The sequence below is a fragment of the Canis lupus genome, chromosome 2, assembly GCF_011100685.1.
Source record: "Canis lupus familiaris isolate Mischka breed German Shepherd chromosome 2, alternate assembly UU_Cfam_GSD_1.0, whole genome shotgun sequence".
Taxonomy (NCBI): Eukaryota; Metazoa; Chordata; class Mammalia; order Carnivora; family Canidae; genus Canis; species Canis lupus.
The window spans coordinates 34,736,151-34,756,368 of NC_049223.1; the positions used below are offsets into that span (position 1 = coordinate 34,736,151).

The following is a 20,218-nucleotide window of genomic DNA, read 5'->3' on the forward strand; positions in this document are numbered from 1 at the left end:
ATTGGGAGCTCTTTTTTTTTTTAAGATTTTATTTATTCGAAATAGAGCAAGAGAGAGAGCATGAGCTGGGGGAAGGGCAGAGGGAGAGCAGACTCCCCATTGAGCAGGAAGCCCAATGTGCGGGGCTCAATCCCAGGACCCTGGGATCATGACTTGAGCCAAAGGCAGGCATTTAACTGACGGAGCCACTCAGGTGCCCTGGGATCTCTTTCATTTAGCTCCTATTATCTCTCTCAGATACCCTCATTATTTTGTACACACATATTATTTATGTGTGTCTGTGTGTGCATGTGCACACATATGCACGCGTGGATGTTTACTACTTTCTGGCACAGGTTCATCTTGTATATTTCCTGCCTCAATTCTAGATTAAACCATTTCTCCAAGGAGCCATGGTTCCTCTTACTGGAGAATGTTATTAAAAACCAAGATGTGGGTGCAAGGCGTGCATGTTGCTAATGGAATGTTATTTCTAAGTCATCTCAGCTAAGAGAGCAAGGAAAAATGTGTGTGTATACTAACATATGTATATACACATATCTATACATGTTTCCACTTGTAATTATATTAAATAGGAGTTCTGATCTCCAACTCTAATTCTTTACCACACAGATCATTCTAGCCTCCTCCCCTTGCTTATCTGTAATCTCCCACTCCAACAGTGAGAAAGTAGGCTCTCACCAACTGCATCTATTTACATGGTTTTTCTTTTTCTTTTTTTTTTTTTTTTTAAGATTTTATTTATTCATTCATGAGAGACACAGACTGAGAGAGAGAGGCAGAGACACAGGCAGAGGGAGAAGCAGGCTCCATGCAGGGAGCCCGATGTGGGACTCAATCCTGGGACTCTGGGATTGTGCCCTGGGTCGAAGGCAGGCGCTAAACCACTGAGCCACCCAGGGATCCCCCTACATGGTTTTTCAATTCCAATACACATACATGGTTTTAGAACTGTTAATGCACATCCCCAGGGAGAATCAACTTTGTCAACTAGAGTTTAGTGCTCATGTGCTGCTTTTCCTTTTGCCTTTAGTCTTAGAGCCATAACTGGTATCCAAAGCTATGTAGGTCAGTAACTTTTTTCTTCATTCCCTCACTGAAGTTGTTTTACACATTTGTAACACAACTAGATTTTTTTTTTTTGTCACCATCTGCATTCCATTCTTACATTCCCTGACCTACCAAATAACTTAAAACATTTTTTTCATACATTAAAATTCACTCTTTGTACATAAAGTCTGAGTTTTGGCAAATGCATAGTGTCATGTATCCACTATTACAGTTTCATACAAAATACATCATACAGAATTTTACCAGTCTGAAACATCCCTGTACTTCATCTATTCAACTCTTTTCCCACTCCAACTCTTGGCAGTTATTGATCTGTTATCATATCCATAGTTTTGCCTTTTCTAGAATGTTACATAAATAGAATAATAAAGTATGCAGCCTTTTTAGACTGCTTTCTTTTACTTAGCAATATGCATCTAAAATTCATCTATGTCTTTGCATGGTTTGGTAGTTCATTCCTTTTTACTACTGAATAGTATTCTATTATATGGTGATAACACATTTGTTTATTCATTCACTTTTTTTTTTATAATTTTTTAAATTTTTATTTATTTATGATAGTCACAGAGAGAGAGAGAGAGAAAGAGGCAGAGACACAGGCAGGGAGAAGCAGGCTCCATGCACCGGGAGCCCGATGTGGGATTCGATCCCGGGTCTCCAGGATCGCGCCCTGGGCCAAAGGCAGGTGCCAAACCGCTGCGCCACCCAGGGATCCCTATTCATTCACTTTTTGATGGGTACCTTAGTTGCTTCCATGTTTTGGTGATTATGAATGAAGCTGCTATGAACAATCACATTCAATGCTGAATTTTATGTAGATATGTTTTCCATTCAGTGGGTAAATACCTAGGGAGTGCAACTGTGGATTGTGTGGTAAGACTATGTTTAGCTTTGTAAGAAACTTCCAAACTCTCTTCCAAAGTGAATGTACTGTATTGTATTCTCACCAGCAGTGAGTTCTTATTCTTTGCATCCTCACCAGCAATGGGTATTGTCAGTTATTTGGATTTTAGCCATTCTAGTAGATGGAAATAAAAACTTAAAGAAAGGATTTTTTAGTCAACTCTATGACCAAGGTAGGGTGCAAACTCAATCCTGAGATCAAGAGTCACAGACTCTATAGCATGAGCCAGCCAAATTCTCCTAAAGAAAGGATCTATTTGTTATATTTCTCTTCAGAAATTCTGTATCAGATTTTCTGGAGTAACTTTTGTTTCTATACTCCTTATTCCCCACATTTAATCAGGTACCAAGTCATGCTGATCCTTTATGATTGCTAACAGTACATTTTACTCCATCTGATAGTCACTCCTCTGATCTGGCCTTCATTACCTCACAGTTGGACTGAGTACAACAGCAAGACTGTTTATTTCCCAGACTCTGGTATTTCCTTGTTCTTACAAAACTCAGGCAACGCAGCCAAGACAAAACAAAATTGAAATCATCCTTTAACAATTTTTATCATGATAACTTTGCTTTTTAAGAACTATGGTGGGTGGCCTATTGAATCAAATTTAAAGCCCTCAGTCCAGCATTTAGCATTTCTTTAACCAAATTTCTCGTGAATTCCAGTTTTGATTTCTCTATAGTGACCAAGTTAGTCTTTTACTGTCCTGACATACCTTTGAAGACTTTCACTTCTTTGTCATCATTCCTGTCATTTCTTTCCATTTGGAATGCTTTACCTCTTCTATTTCCCTCAGTCACTGTCCTAGCCAAAATGGCCATAATCAAGTTTTCCCTAAGTAAACTTACTCCATTTTAATATCTCTTTTATTTTTTTTATTTCTCTTTTATTTTCTATCTACTCAGTGCTGTAAAATAGTTTGTTATACTGTCTTGAATTTGTTTTCTTTTTTTTAATTTTTATTTATTTATGATAGTCACAGAGAGAGAGAGAGAGAGAGAGGCAGAGACACAGGCAGAGGGAGAAGCGGGCTCCATGCACTGGGAGCCCGACGTGGGATTCGATCCCAGGTCTCCAGGATCGCGCCCTGGGCCAAAGGCAGGCGCCAAACTGCTGCGCCACCCAGGGATCCCTTGAATTTGTTTTCTATTATTCCCTGTACATTTTATCTTCCTAATCACCAGCCAATAAGTATGTGTGTGTGTGGGGGGTGTGTATCAGTATAGTTGAAAGGAAATACATAACTCTTCTTTCCATTTTCTCTAAAGCACTTGGCAGACTGCCATGCAAATAGCAGGAATTGAGTAAATGTTGGTTGAATGAACAGATAAGAAAATTGCAAAACTTATTTGAAATAAGTTTATTTAACTTAAATATTTAATTTTTTATTACACAAAATATGGAAAAAAACTAAAAAATAGAAAAGTCTAGAAGATACAAATATTCAAAAAAGTAAAATAATTGTATAAATCTCTGTGTAATTCCATTGCCCAGATATACTTACTACTTTTCGTGCTGTTTTTTTAAAAGATTTTTCATTTTATTTTAATTTTTAAAAAATATTTTATTTATTTATTTGAGAGAGGGAGATAGCAAGAGAGAGCATGAGCAGCGGGGAGAGGGAGAAGCAGGCTTCCCGCTGAGCAGGGAGCCTGACATGATGCTCCATTCCAGCATCCTGGGATCATGACCTGAGCTGAAGGCAGATACCTAACCCCCTGTGCCACCCAGGCACCCCAAAGATTTTTTATTTTAGAGAGAAAGAGAGTGCACATGCAAGCAAGAGGAGGGGCAGAGAAAGATGGAGAGAGCTGAGTCCTCAAGCACACTCCCTGCTGAGCATGGAACCACACATGGGCCTTGATCCCAGGACCCTAAGGTCATGACCTGAGTGGAAACTAAGAGTCGGCGGCTTAACTGAATGAGCCACCCAAGCACCCCTTTTCACTGTTTCTTTTTTTCAATTTTATTTTTCAAGTAATCTCTGCACCCAGTATAGGGCTTGAACTCACAACCCTAAGATCAAGAATGGCATGCTCAACCAACTGAGCCAGCCAGGCACCTCCCCCTACCCCCCATGATAATTACTACTAATCTCAGTTTTACATGTAACTGACCATACTTTTTCAATGTATGCACCATAGACATGTAGATTAGAAAGCTACATATCTGTAGCACTGTTTGTTAAGGGGGAAAAAAGGAAACAATCTAAATATTCAACATTATAGACTGGATAAATCATCTGAACAGAATACCATAATGTAGTAAACAAGAATGACAGAGCTCTTTATATGCTAACATGGAATATCTCTAGAATGAATTAGGTGAGAAAAGCAAGATACAGAAGTGTGTATAGTAGTATGCTGCCATTTGAGTTTAAAAGGGAAAAAATAATTGACATGTATGAAATTGCTTATATATTTAAAAATCTCCAGAAGAATACTTTCTTTTTTTGAGAGAGAGAGAGCACACATGCACATGCACTGCACAGGATGGAGGAGGGGCAGAGGAAAAGGGGGGTGGAAGGGGGAGAGGAAGAGAGAGAATCTTAAGCAGGCTCCATGCCAGCAGAGTCTGAAGTGGGGCTCCACCTGGCAACCTTGAGATCATGACCTGATCTGAAATCAAGACTCGGATGCTTAACCAATGGAGCCATTCAGGCGCCCCTCTAGAAGGATATTTTAAAACCTAATAAAATGGTTTGGGCAGCTCTTTCTGCCCACAGGTCCTGTCCCCATGCTTTAATAAACCCACCATAAACAAACAAACAAACAAACAAACAAACAAACCTAAAAAGATGGCTTGCTTATGAGAGAGGATCTGAGTGTTTAATGGGTAAAGTAAAATGACTCCTTTCATATGTTTTTAAAATTCTTTTTGAAATTTGAACCATGTGACTATATTAACTATTCAGATTTCTTAATGTGAAATTACATGGTCTAAGAAATTAACAATATAGTTGGAAAAAACAGAAAATGTTTTAAATTAAATGTTTCCAGTTGTTATAAAAGAGGAAGATACCAAATTTGGTGGCAGGCAGGGATAATTTCACACAGAATTCTAATTAGTAGGTCTATAAGAAAGATATAATGGGGTCAGCCCCGGTGGCGCAGCGGTTTAGCGCCGCCTGCAGCCTGGGGTGTGATCCTGAAGACCCGGGATCGAGTCCCACATCGGGCTTCCTGTATGGAGCCTGCTTCTCCCTCCGCCGGTGTCTGTGCCTCTCTCTTCGCTCTCTCTGAATGAGTGAATAAATAAATCTTAAAAAAAAAAAAAGAAAGAAATATATAATGGTTGGATTATCATGTCAGTTTATCTGATTGATGAAGTTCCTCTGCCCTTGAGGGTACCAAGGGATCAATGTGATATAGTGGGAAGAGCATGGGTTTTGAGATCAGGTGGAAATAAATTCAAATCCTAGCTTTTCCATATATCGGTCCTAGAAACTTGGGTAAGTTATTAAATCTTTTTGGAGTTTCAACTTGCTCATCTAGAAAATGAGTGAAATCTTGATAAGTTCATTATAAAGGTTAAAATATTTAATATCCAAGTGCAACATATTTGTAGTTTTCTTCTTTCCTTACACAGACAAACTGAATTGTGATGCACTGACATGCAGAAATTAAATGTCTTGAGAAAATGCAAGTTGCACATGGAAGAATTACAGCTAAAGTAGTTAAAGTAGCTTACATCCCTGTATCTACAATTTCATTTGTCAATCTCATATTTCTCACAAGAAATGAAGCCTTTTATTACTTCAGAAGTTTTAAAAATCCTTGGGATATACAGTTTTCTCTTTTGCCTTTTCCTTCTATGTCTGAAAGATAGTCAAAAGGAAAAGAGAACTTTGAAATACACTACAACTACACCCTAATCAATATTCCTGCTGGGTTTTGGGAGGAAAACATTTTATTCTAATGTTCACTTCTAACAAAATATATATATATATATATTTCTAACTATATATATATATATTCACTTAAAAGAGGGATTTTGCTCTCTTTTGCTTATTTAGCATTTGAAAAATTAGTGTATCTTTTGTTAGTGGCAAATACCAACTTAAGATATGATGTATCAAAACCAACATTACCCAATAAATCACATTAAAATTATTAATATTTTTCATTGAATACTTTAAGTGTGATTTGGTTTATTTACTTAATGTATTACTACTTGATATAGTGATGATTTCTCAATTAGATTTCACTACATTATGTGGTATGTATAGAAATATTAAGTTCATATATAATACAGTCTCAACAATAGTCACCAAAATCTATAAGATTGGGAGTTTCTAAACCCTAAAATGATTACTCAATTGTTGTCAAACTCCTGGCAACAAGTGTCTCAAGTAAAGATCCAGGTGAAAAAAGATTATTGCTCAATAATATTTTCTTGGCTATACTCACAGTTGATTGCTAGGTACTGAGTAAAGACTATATATTTCTCTTTCAAATATATTGGGAAAAATGCAAATGCCTAGATTTCCTTTCTCTCTGTTCTTAAGATACATTACATTTGTTCAAAGAATTTAATGAGTTTGTTCAGGGAGTTGCATCAGAAATTATTTTTGTATTAGTGATAGGAATGACAAGCAGTTCCTTTGTAATGCTGCACCAGTCAATACCTGTTTTTGCCTAAGGATGTATCCATACCAATTCTGGATAATCCAGCTTTGAAGTGGGTTGGGCAGAGCTGGGTTTCTTTTGTTGGTGCTATTACTTTGGGTTGTGACCTAGTCACACATGCATTCAAAATTTAAACAGCACTGAGAATACAGGCCAATTAAGCCGGTAGGTTCTAACTAAAGACAGTACACAGGGCATTTATATCAAAATAGTTTTGTAGAAAAGGTCAAGTGTTTTTTCCATTTCCTACAATTTATTATCTAGAAAGAACATTCACTCTAACCTTCTACTTATAGAAAACATTCCTTTAAAAAAAAAATTCAGGGATCCCTGGGTGGCGCAGCGGTTTGGCGCCTGCCTTTGGCCCAGGGCGCGATCCTGGAGACCCGGGATTGAATCCCACGTCGGGCTCCCGGTGCATGGAGCCTGCTTCTCCCTCTGCCTGTGTCTCTGCGCCTCTCTCTCTCTGTGACTATCATAAATAAATAAAAATTAAAAAAAATTCATTTATCCACTCAGGAGAGACACACACACACAGAGAGGCAGAGACAGAGAGGGAGAAGCAGGCTCCCTGCAGGGAGCTGGACATGGGACTTGATCCCCAGATCTGGGATCATCCCGCAAGCTGATGGTAGGAGCTCAACTGCTGAGCCACCCAGGCGTCCTGAAAACGATCCCCTGAAAACGATTTTTTTTTTAAATCTGAAATGCCAAAATTAGAAATTACCAAGCTAGGGGCACCTGGGCGGCTCATCCAACATCTGCCTTCAAGAAGCTCCGGTCTTGATCTCAGGGTCCTGGGATTGAGCCCCACATAGGATCCCTGCTCAGCAGGAATCCTGCTTCTCCTTTCCTCCTGGATGATGTTCTCTTGCTATCTCTGTCTCTCTCTCTCTCAAATAAATCTAAAAAAACAAACAAACATAAATTACCAAGCCAAAGAAATGTTCACAATCTTCAAAATGTTCTTTAAGTTTGGCAGAATCAAGTTTTAAAAAATTGTTTTATATATATGTTTAAGATTTTATTTATTTATTTTTAGAGATTTTATTTATTTGAGACAGAGAGAGAGAGCACAAGCCGGGAGGAGGGTCAGAGGGACAGGGAGAAGTTAGACTCTTGGTTCAGCAGGGAGCCCAATGTGGGACTCAATCCCAAGACTCTGGGATCATGAGCTGAGCTGAGGGCAAACGCTTAACCAATTGAGCCACCCAAGTGCCCCAAGATTTATTTTTTTGAGAGACAGAGAGAGAGAGAGAGAGAGATCACCAGCAAATGGGGGGAGGGGCAGAGGAGGCAGGAAAGAGAATCTCAAGCAGATTCCCTCCTGGGCAGGAGCCTGACTTGCGTTGGATCACACCACCAATGAGATCATGACCTGAACAGAAATCATCAGCCAGTAGCCTAACCGACTGAGCCACCCAGGTGCCCCAAAATCGTTACATACAGAATTTTCAGATTATAGTTCAAGGGAGGTGAAATGTTAACAATTGCACAATCAAGATATACAAAGCCCTTTGTTAGAGTTGCAAGAGAGGAGACATGCCAAATCTTTTGCTTTTTGGTTAATCTAAGTCATATGGACATTCACTGGGTCAAAGGACGTTTGCCATACAAACTTCACCAAACGCCTTTCTGGTGATCCTTGATCATAGGTTTAGTTGAAGCATGAGTATTTTATTTTATTTTTTAAAATTTTTAAAAGATTTTATTTATTTATGATAGACAGAGAGAGAGAGAGAGAGAGAGGCAGAGACATGCCGGGAGCCCCACGTGGGACTCGATCCCGGGTCTCCAGGATCGCGCCCTGGGCCAAAGGCAGGCGCTAAACCGCTGAGCCACCCAGGGATCCCCGAAGCATGAGTATTTTAAATTTTATATTCCATCTTTATTGACAAGGGGAATAGAGGGATTGAGATAGAAGAGATAATAGAAGTAGAGACAGATGGTTAGAAGAGGGAAAGATACCTCTGCACGCCCGCTGCCCGCCCCCTCCTTGGCCCCCTCCTTAGCTAGCTTGTTTCGAATCACTGAGATCTGACAAGAATTAGGTTGGTTGGCAGGGCCCAGGGTTAGGTGGAAGCCTCCTGAAGGAAGAGTAACTAACAAAAATGGGTCTTCCGGTTTGGCACTTTGCTAATTGCCTTATGCTAGTTACCTTATGTATTCATAACAACGCAATGCGGGACGTGCTGGTATTAGCCCCATTCTACAGATGAATGAACTGATTCTCAAAGATTAAACACAAAACGCCCGTAGGTCATACAGCAAGTGAGTGGTGGCGGCAGAATTGGAAACTGCTCCAGATCACGCACTCCTCACACCGCTATCGGCCCTCGGGTCTGAGATCCTCGAGCTGTCGGCGGGCTTCGCACCTTCCTTCCTGGGACAGTTCCCAGTACCGAGGCATGGCGCTGTCCAGCCCTCAGGCCCTGCCGCACTGCACAGGCAAGAGAACGCGGCCCCGGGGGGCCATCCCGCCCGCAGGTGGTAGAACTGTCGCGCCCAAGCCCGTCGCCTCGCGGCGGCCATCCCCAGCAGCCCCCCGGGGCTTCGCGCTCGGGGTTCCACTCGGAGAGCCTGGAGGGCCCAGGCAAGAACGGCCCTGCCTCCTCGCCTGTCCCAGGCCCCTTACTCCCGCCCAAAGAGCCAGAGGCAGAGATTACACAATCTCACCTGTCCCAGAGGTGGCGACCGCTCGAGTGACTGACGCTTCGCTCCTCCAACCAGGGACTGTCAGGAAGGTGGAGACTAGATGAGGATGATTGCATCTTTCCTCCAATCCCCGTGCAGCGACTCTCCGGCCGCAGTCTCAGCGTCTCGCGGAGAGCGACAGGTGGGAGAGCTTCGTAAAACTTCCGTGCCTCTTGCAATCCTTGACAGAGAAGCCCCAGAAAACTGAGGGTGAATTCTACTCCACATCTTACCAATCCTTGCGGGTCGTCACCTCTGCCGTAATGTTAATCACAAGTGGAAATTCCCCAACCCTTTCCCGTCACCTCAGATGGGGGCGGGAAGAATGGTACTATTGCGGGCCAATTGTACCACGCGACGTCCTGTGACAAAGTGATCGACGCTTTATGGCGCCAATGAAGCCTCTCATTGTCATGGGTCACCGTGACTGACCACAAGACGAACTAATCCACTTTAAGGTCGTGACGCGATAGTTAGGGACGTTGACCAATAGACGTAGAAAAAGACCGGAAGTCGGCGCGTGGGGTCTGGGAGGCGGGTGTTCACAACCGCCTAGGCCTGCGCGGGTCAACGCAGCTTGGGGGCCGCGAGCCAGCAAGCGGCGCGTGACGAAGAGCCTGAGCGACGGGTCACCTTGGCCAATGATCTGCAGCCGCTGGGGGGCTACAGCCAGTGGCGAGTGTGGGGGGCGGGAGGCAGCAGGTTAGGCAGTGAGAAGTTAGTGGCGCTGCTGGGACGGGGGGAAGGAGAAGCTTCTTCCTCCTGCTGTTCCTCTCGTTCCGGGGATCGGCGGCGGCGGTGGCTGTGAGTGACTCGGCAGCGTCTCCGGCTCCGCGTGCGAACCATGCTGACCGATGGCGGAGGCGGCGGCACCTCCTTTGAGGAGGACCTGGACTCGGTGGCTCCGCGATCCGCCCCAGCCGGGGCCTCGGAGCCGCCTCCGCCGGGAGGGGTCGGGCTGGGGATTCGCACCGTGAGACTCTTTGGGGAGGCTGGGCCCGTGCCGGGAGTCGGTGGCGGCGGCAGCGGTGCGGCCGGAGGGGACGCGGCGCTGGATTTCAAGTTGGCGGCTGCCGTGCTGAGGACCGGGGGTGGAGGTGGTGCCTCTGGCAGCGACGAGGACGAGGTGTCCGAGGTACGCTTCCAGGACCCCCGCCTCCCATACGGTGTGAGGCATGAATTCTCTTTGGGCCGGCACAGGGCCCGGGCCACCTTCTCGCTCCCCGGGCAGAGCCGTTCTCTGACAGCGATCGGCTCCATGGCGTCAGTGGCAGCGGTGCGGGCCTAGTGCGCCCTCAGCTTACTCTTCAGCCGTCGGCTCGAGCCGGCCCGGTTCCCGTCACCATCCGTAGACCCACAATGGGGAGTCCTTTGGTCTCTAAGCTTCGCGCGGGAACAAGGACTCCTCTAGCTACCTCCCGCCCACCCCGCTTTGGAGATGGGGGGGGGTGGGGGGGCGGGGTCTTGCCGGAGTCCCTGCCCTTGGTACTGAGAGACCGAGCGAGACTGGGAGAGGGAGACAGAGAGACACCGAGACCGAGACCGAGACAGAGCTGGCTAGCTGAGAGAGCATTTCCACTATATGCCTGTTCCCAAAGTTGAGTTCTCTGTCATTTATTTGCCCTGTGCCTTGCCTGTGTAGAAAGAAGAGTTCTTAATTTCCTTTTTTTAGTTTGAGACAGGTTAGTATGAAGACTCTCTCTGCTTTTACCCTGAGGAAGCACGTGAGTCTTGCACCTGGGACCTTTTGTGAAGTTACACAGGAAAAGGAAATTCCAGTGCATCTTTGAGCTTCAGCAAAACTGAAGTCTGTAGATTTTTAGGCTTGGAGTAGGTAAAACAATGAATACCTTTTGTAGCATTTAATGATCAGATCCTTCATTTCTTTTAACTCTTTAACTCTTAACTGTGCCTTAGGTCTGAGCAATGTGGGATGGAAGGCATTGTCCTATTTTGGTCCCTAGGGAAAAGGTCCCTATATGTTTATATAAAATATATGTACTTTTTTTTTTTTTTCCTCCTGACCATGGTTTGGATTTAGTACTGTTCCTTGATGGCTATTGTTCTGAGTGCCCAGAGTATTCTATTTTGGTTCTAAGGTGCCTGGTTCATTCCCCTATGACCAATTATTTTAGCCTCTGATCTTGGTGTTAAAGTACAGAGATTTCTCTGTATACAACTATCCTGGCTGCTGTATTTGAGAGGAATAAAAAACTGTTTGTGGGTTGCAGAATACAGTTAGTGCATTGTCTTACCATTCCACCATTGTCTTGCCATGTCTGAACAGGGGTTCATTTATATTTAAAACGTTAATGCATTTTCACTCCAACGTTATGCTTTGGAAAAAAAATAGTATGTGGGATGTAAGGGAGCTAGTCCCTTGAATGTCTGTATCTTGAAATTTCACTTTAAGAGAACTAATTTCTAAGTCAAAGTGAGACAGGATTGTATTTGAGTAGGCAATTATGGGGAAAGTTTCTGGAGCATCTCTACTTTTGTGCTTATGGATGACTTTCTTTTATCCTTTCAATGAAAATTGATTAGAGAGGAACCTAAAACATATGTACTTTTTACCACAAAATAAAGTGGGACTACTTTTAGGTTCTAAAAATTAGAGTCTTCTTTTGGTTTTGTTTTAACTTGTAAGAGAGACTGAAAAGGTTTGCTTTGGTCTACATGTGATGTCCTTGATCTTCTGGACCATTTTTTACATAATTCTCATAGGTGAAATGAAAGATCACTATTTCACTTTTACATAAATAGTATTCTTAATTTTTTTCAGGAGAGTGCTGGTGAGCCTTCAAAGTCATAAATCTCTAACTCTTTTAGCTCATGTGTTATATCTGGGAAATGAACTTTTTAACTATTTCTCTGAGGCTTGTACACACATAAACACACATGCACAGACAGTCTCTCTCTTCCTCTAACTTACTGTATTTCATTTGGATTTCCCGTACCGTGTGATTCTGTGAGTAGAATCCACACCATTTTTTGGGTGTTCATTGTGGAAGTTATTTTTGATGATTCTTACACCCATTTAGATTAATGGTAGAAGAACTCATTTTCCTGTTAAGTTTTCTGTACCTAAAAAGGATTTAGGTATTAAGTGTATATGGATAGGCCTCATTTTGGAGTGAATGTGTCTGGGATATCCAGAGACTTTACCATAGTCTTAATATAATGCTCAGTGTGGAAAAAAAAAAAAAAAAAAAGATAATGCTCAGTGTGTATATAAATTTTTTTCTTAAATTGTGGATGAAGAAAATTTTGTTTTTATGTCTTCTTTCTCATATATCATATAGATAAGAAATTCCTGGAGTATCTAATCTTTTCTGTACAGTATGTGTGGTAGAGTATAGTCTGTGTATTTGTGAGAGAAATGACCTCTTTTGCTCAAGCAGATTTCTTCTCTCTCTTTTCTTTCACAGGATTAGCTGTCTTCTCCCATATTATGGCCTTTGAATTTCCAGTGTAAAGAGACCATAATGTTCACAAAACACTCACCCAATTGGCATTTGATAAATAATACTAAAATCTTTATTTTCATCTTCTCTAGATGTTTTAGAACCAAGTATTTAGAATCTAGACATCCAGAGAAATAAGGAGTTATTTTATAGTTTGAGAGTGAAGTTTGTGTTGTTCTCCAAATGGGGCAGGACTCAGTGAGAAATAAGAAATGTGGAAGCCTAGTTTATTTGCTCTAGAATTAGTTGAAGTCATACATTTGGTGTGCAGAGGCATAGATACTCTAAGGACCTCTTTTTTGTTCATTATAAGAGCCAATCGCTAAGAAAAAACAAGCTATTTTCCCTTGCTGGCTAAGTCAAAAGACCTTTTAGTTTAAGGAATGGGCTGGGTCTTTCTGTAAATTTTTATTAGAATTGTACAAGCTTAGAGAATGCCATCATTTGGAATCTTGATTCTTGTTTTAAACCTTGGTAAATATCTGTTTTGTATTTCTTCAGGCATGGCAAGATGTTCCTTAGCATCCAAAGCCTTGAATAGAAAGCAGAACTTGCATTGGGTCCTATTGAAATGTACTATTGTTCAGAATAGAGATCAGGTTGAAAATTCTTTAAAAAATAATTTTTAAATGTTGACTTTAGATTAGGAGTCTTTTTTTTTTAAGCAAGTAAAAATGAAGAAAATACCTAAAGAAAATGCATTTGTGAGGTTTATGACTTAATTTTTCACTGTCATAAGAATGTATGCATATATATGCATGATATCCTTTCAAAATTATAAAAGTCATATAGTCTCATGCTGAAAAATTCAACAGTGTAGGTAGTAGATATAAGGTACAAAGTAAAAGTCCTCACCTCCCACTAACCCTTCAAATTCCCTTCTTCAGTGATAACCAATGTTAAAATTTTTCTTTCAGTTAATTTTCTGGGCCTGTATACACACACTTTAAAGACAGATACCGAATTAGATAGCATACCTTTATTTTATTTTATTTGTTTATTTGACAGAGGAGAAAGCATGAGCAGTGTGGGTTTGGGGGCGGGGGAGGGTGGTACAGATGGAGAAAGTCAGGAAAGAGGGAGAAGCAGACTCCCAGTAAGCAGGGAGCCTGACCTGGAGCTCAATCACAGAACCCTAAGATCCTGACCAAAGTCAAAGGCAGACGTTTAACCGACTGAGCCACCTGGGTGCCCAGACAGCATAGTTTTGTATCATAAGATTTTTTTCTTATATTGAGGCAGGTACATATTTATAATTAGATAGAAGCACACAAACACTGTATATAGCAATTTTTTTTTTCATTTATTTATGATAGTCACACAGAGAGAGAGAGGCAGAGACACAGGCAGAGGGAGAAGCAGGCTCCATGCACCAGGAGCCTGACGTGGGATTCGATCCCGGGTCTCCAGGATCACGCCCTGAGCCAAAGGCAGGCGCTAAACCGCTGCGCCACCCAGGGATCCCTGTATATAGCAATTTATAGCAAATTATAGCAGAAGCTTTGTAGGGATTTTTTTTCCTGAAAAATATTTTTATTTATTTATTTTTAAAGATTATTTATTTATTTATTTATTTATTCATTCATTCATTCATTCATTCATTCATTCATGAGAAACAAAGAGAGAGGCAGAGACACAGGCAGAGGAAGAAGCAGGCTCCATGCAGGGGAGCCCCACGTGGGACTCTATGCCAGGTCTCCAGGATCACGCCCTGGGCTGAAGGTGGCGCTAAACCACTGAGCCACCCAGGCTGCCCCTGAAAATTATTTTTAGAGGCAAAAGTACCACTATACAATTTCCATTTTGATTTTCTCTATTTGAAGAGGAGATGTATCATTTCCTTTAGAGTTCCTTATAATCTATATCTAGAGGCAAAGTTTCTCAACAGAAACATGCTGACATTTTAGTCCAGATAACTCCTGTTAGAGGCTATCCTGTACATTAGCAACATCCCTGGCCTTTACCTACTAGATGTCAGTAGTACCCGCCAGTTGAGAACCATAAATGTCTCTAGATATTGCTAAATGTCTCCTGGGGACAAAATCACCCCTGGTTGGAACAATGGTCTAAGAGTCCATTCTTATCAGCAGGGATGGCAATTTTGAAAAATTCATTGTCCATGAAAATAAATTTCTAAAACACTTTATGGGGGCTTTGTTCAAGGTAGAAAGGGCTTTATTCCATATATTATTAGTACCGATGAAATAGGAAATATAACTTTGTATTCCAGGGAGCAGATTTTGGAGACATTGGAAATGTTTACAGAAGGAAAGGCTACATGTTATCACTGTCACAATTTGTTACATTGCATAAGTATCAACTTAGCATAAGTTTCATTCTGTAAAGCCTTAAGACTTTACATATAAAATGATATATTGATAAGTATGGTTATATGAATGGTGGGTCAAACCAGAGCTGATTAGGTTTGAATGGAGGAAAACCTCATTGTGAAACTTGAAGGATGAAGGGTTTTCTTATGGTTATTATTTAGTACATTACAGTAGGTACACCTGTGTACAATTGATGAGTCAGAGTGACGGAAAGGCAAATACAATGAAAAGCCTTGAACTAACCCCCTTCTCCCAAGTATCTTGCCCTCTACACTTTAATGTTTTTTTCTTTCAGAATTTATGGAAATACAAATATGTGTTTTTATTTTCCCTATTATATAACAAAAAAATAACATACTGTGTGTGTGTGTGTGTGTGTGAGAGAGAGAGAGAGAGAGAGAGATTTCTAAGTGGTAGATTTGAGAAAGATTTGGACTTTATCTAATGAGAGTGATAAAACATGTTAAGAATGAAGCATTGGAGATGAGTTTAAGCACATTTCTTCTGGAGTCTATCTGGTGGTGATATGATAATGTACTAGATAACTTCTGAAAAATCAATTCTGGCCTTCTGATGAAATGATAGATAAAAGATTACACTTTGACGAGAAAACAAAGCAGTTTTTAAAAAGTTTTAGTCTCGAATTGGCAAGTAAAAAGAAAAGAAATGAAGAGTCTACCTCTTTTTTGTATTTTGCCAGATTTACCTTTCTACATAACCAAAGGTATAAGAAATAAAATCAGTTCCTTTCTTTTTTTTACCCATTATAAATGAACTATTTCAACATATCTCTCTTCTTGGATTTCATTATTTACAATTTTCCTTTCTTGTTGCTTGTTTATAAAATCATAGAATCTTGTCTCATTTTTAGGTAACTGCTACCATTTATGGAATACTGCATAATATATGCCAGAACCATATTAGATACTTTTGTTATTTTATTTCATTGTTTCAGCACACCTTTCAGGTAGATATCTACATTTTTATAGATTAATAAATGTAGGCTCAGTGCAATGATGAATCCATAAATCATAAAACAAAAGAATGGTTAAAATGTTACATAGCTAGTAAGTGGTAAAGCTAGGATTTGAATCTAGTACTGAATCCAGAAACCATGCCATTTTTGTGCTTCTTTAGATTAGGAAATAGCTTTTGGTTATGAAATACTGCTTTTCCAGTAAATGCTTGCTTAGTCCCTGTAGAAATTTTCATATATCTAAAGTAGAATGAGAAAAGTAAGGACAGTGTAGTGAATTTCTCATAAAGCTATTTTTCTTCTCATTGTTGCAAAATGAAAAATTGAAAATATCCATATTTGACAAAATATGAAATTAGAAACTGCATGTCGGGACACTGAGCAAAACCTTACAAGTCTGTATACCTTGAGCTAAGTGACTTGCCCAGGATAACACAGCTAATTTGTAGTAGAAAATAGGTCATCTGACTCCCATTATCTTACTTGTCCTGTCAGTTGTACCAATGAATTTAATTAGTTGCTTAAGACATGCCTGTCTCAAATCAGCATATAATCCATAGTTGACCTTGTTGGAAAAATTTTATATTATTTAATGAAATTGATAACTGCTGTGTAGATCAGTATATTAGGAAGACAATTAAAAGTATACCATTTAGGGGATCTCTGGGTGGCTCAGTGGTTTAGTCCCTGCCTTTGGCCCAGGGCGTGATCCTGGAGTCCTGGGATCGAGTCCCACATCGGGCTCCCAGCATGGAGCCTGCTTCTCCCTCTGCTTGTGTCTTTGCCTCTCTCTCTCTCTCTCTCTCTCTCTCTCTCTATGTCTCTCATGAATAAATAAATAAAATCTTAAAAAAAAAAGTATACCATTAAACAAAAAAGTATACCATTGAGTATACATTGAGGAGCACTATTCTTTTTTTTTTTAAGATTTTATCTATTCATGAGAGACAGAGATGCAGAGAGAGAAGCAGGCTCCTTGCACGGAGCCCAATGCAGGACTCAATCCTGGACCCCTGAGCCGAAGGTAGATGCTCAGCTGCTGAGCCACCTAGGCATCGCTTTATTTATTTATTTTTTTTAATTCTATTTGCCAACACATAGTATAGCACTCAGTGCTCATCTCATGGAGGAGCACTATTCTAAGGTAATTTTGTAATTAAACTTACTTGAAAAGTTCAGTTCTTGTCATTATCTTTAAAAATTTGAATAAATATTAAAACTATGGATATAGAAAGGCATATTCCCCTACTTTGCACCTTTGCCAATATGGAAAATGTTGGTTTTGTATATTTTTACACTCTAATTTGTAGAAATTAAAATAATATGGGGCAACCCCGGTGGCTCAGCGGTTCAGCACCACCTTCAGCCCAGGGTGGGATCCTGGAGACCCGGGATCTAGTCCCACGTCAGGCTACCTGCATGTGGAGCCTGCTTCTCTTTCTGCCTATGTCTGCCTCTCTCTCTCTCTCTCTCTCTGTCTGTCTCTCATGAATAAATAAATAAAATCTTTAAAAAAAATTAAATTATGTGTGCTCTTCTCTTGGTAGTTAATGACAGCGTGTAGTTCATATGAATGATCATTTGCCTTGTGATGATTGACTGGCTTACCTTGCTTCTGGCCAATTTTACCTAAACCAGGAAGAAAGTAAAGTTGTATATAAAGCTCTATTTTATTTATTTGCTAGACTAAAATATAGCAGCCGTTTGTGACAGAGCACATTTGATCTTCCTCCTTTACATACGTTTCTGTTCTCATAAAGTTTTTCCCATAATGGATGTTTTCAGTAGTAGAAAGGGTATTTGTTTGTTTGTTTGTTTGTTTTTTAAAGTAGATATCCCATTGTATCCTAGCTGTTTGATATACCTGCATTAGTGTGCAATTTTGAAAAGAGAAAGGCAAGTATACCCCCAGGGGTTGGCCTTAAGAACCAAAGAATTGTACAGGAGAGCAGTTTATTAAGTTGTCGAGGTAAGTTTGATTTGCTTAACAATTTATAATGAGGACATTTAGATTGAGAACAAGCTTTTTGTTTGTTTGTTTTTGTGTGTGGTAAAATATACAGAGACAGAATTGACCATTTTAACTATTTTTTTGTGTTTTTTTAGTTGTCTTAGAATATACATAGAAAAATTTACCATTTTAACCTTTTTGAAGGATAGAGTTCAGTGGCATTAAGTATATACACATTGTTATGCAACCATCACCAGCAGCCATCTCCAGAATGTTTTCACCTTCCCAAACAAATTCTGTATCCATCCCTATCTACCCTTCCTCACACTCTAGCAACCACAATCTACTTTCTTTCTCTGTAAATGTGACTACTCTGGGTATGTGTGACTGGCTTGTTTCACTTAGCATTATGTTGTCACAGTTCATCCATGTTGTAGCATGTGTCAATTTCATTCCTTTTAAAGGCTAAATATTATACCATTTTGTATATATACCACATTTTGTTTATCCATTCATATTTGATGGACACTTGGATTGCTTTTATCTTTTGGCTATTGTGAATATGCTTCTATGAACATGGGTGTACAAATACCTGTTCAAGTTCATTTGTTCATTCTTTTTCTTTTTCTTTTTTTTTTTTTAAGATTTTATTTATTCATGAGAGAAACAGAGAGGCAGAGACATGGACAGAGGAAGAAGTAGGCTCTCTGTGGGGAGCCTGATGTTGGACTCAAATCCCAGGACCCCAGATTACCACTTGAGCCAAAGGCAGATGCTCAACCACTGAGCCACCCAGGTGCTCAAGTCCTTGCTTTCAATTTTTCTGGGTAGTGGGGTTACGGGATCATTTAGTAATTCTATTTTTAATTTTTTGAGGAATTACCATACTGTTTTACATGGCAGCTATAGCATTTTATATTCCCATCAGAATTGCACAAGGGTTCCTATTGCCACACACTCTAGCAAATACTTGTTATTTTTTATTTTGTTTTTGTTTTTGATAATAGCCATCCATATGAGTGTAAACTAGTATCTCTTTGTGGTTTTATTTTGCACTTCCCTAATGATTAGTGATGTTTAGGATCTTTTAATGTGCCTTTGGCCATTTGTATGTCCATTCAAATCCTATCCCCATTTTTAATTGGGATGCTTTTTCATTGTTTAATTGTAGATATTCCTTGGGTATTAATCCCTTATATATATAATTTGCACCTATTTTTTTCATTCCATGGGTTGCCTTTTTACTCTGTTGATATAGTGTCCTTTTATTCCTCAAAGTTTTTAATTTTGATGAAGTCCAGTTTACCTATTTTTTTTTCCATTTGTTTATACTTCTGCCATCCTATGCGTGAAGTTGTTGCCAAATCCAGTGTTGTGAAGATTTTCTCTGACGTTTTCTTCTAAGAATTTTATAGTTTTAACTTTTAATTTAGGTCTGGGATCCATTTTGAGTTAATTTTTGTATACAGTGTAAGATCAGTATCCAGTCATTCCTTTGCATATGGATATCCATTTTTGCCAGCACCATTTGTTGAAAACCCTATCATCTCCCAATTGATTGGTCTTGACATCTTTGTTGAAAATCAGTTGGCCATATATTGGAGGGTTTATTTCTGGCTTGTCTGTTCTTTTTTTTTTTTTTTTTTTTTTAATAAAGGTTTTATTTATTCATTCATGAGAGACACGGAGAGGGAGGCAGAGACATAGGCAGAGGGAGAAGCAGGCTCCACGCAGGGAGCTCAATGTGGGACTCGATCCCAGGACCCTGGGATCATGCCCTGAGCCAAAGGCAGATGCTCAACCGCTGAGCCACTCAGGCATCCCTGGCTTCTCTGTTCTATTCCATTGGTCTGTACGTCTGTTTTATGCCACTATCACACTTTTTTTTTTTTGATAACTTTTCTAGTAAGTTTTGAAATCAGGCAATGTTGGTTTTTCAAATTTGTTCCTTTTCCAAGATTGTTCTGACTATTCAGGGTCCCTTGAAATTCCACATGAATTTTAGGATGAGTCTTTGGGGATTGCATTGAATCTTTAGATTACTTTGAGTGAGAACAAGTTTTAGTGCAAATCTTAATGTAATTGTTTTGGGGCACCTGGGTGGCTAAGCTGGTTAAGTGTCTGATCCTTGATTTCGGCTCAGGTCATGATGTCAGTGTTGTGGGATCAAGTGCTGCGTTGGGTTCCGTGCTTGGCG

General features: G+C 40.2%; 1 protein-coding gene and 1 long non-coding RNA gene across 10 annotated transcripts in view; one reads left to right on the forward strand and one right to left on the reverse strand.

The window, feature by feature from the left end:
• Positions 1–10,151, reverse strand: part of LOC102154811 — a 53,198-nt gene extending 43,047 nt beyond the window's left edge. For 4 of the 9 annotated variants that reach the window (XR_005355440.1, XR_005355446.1, XR_005355442.1 and 1 more), the window contains exon 1: positions 9,283–10,150. This is a non-coding gene — a long non-coding RNA (uncharacterized LOC102154811). Of the gene's footprint in view, positions 1–7,333; positions 7,512–9,282 lie in introns of all 9 variants that reach the window. The other 5 variants (XR_005355447.1, XR_005355445.1, XR_005355438.1 and 2 more) reach the window with 4 other exon arrangements.
• Positions 9,991–20,218, forward strand: part of ANKHD1 (ankyrin repeat and KH domain containing 1) — a 118,840-nt gene continuing 108,612 nt past the window's right edge. The window contains exon 1 of the mRNA NM_001204095.1: positions 9,991–10,435. Coding sequence (NP_001191024.1) covers positions 10,145–10,435 — 291 coding nt within the window. The 5' untranslated portion in view covers positions 9,991–10,144. The remainder of the gene's footprint in view (positions 10,436–20,218) is intronic.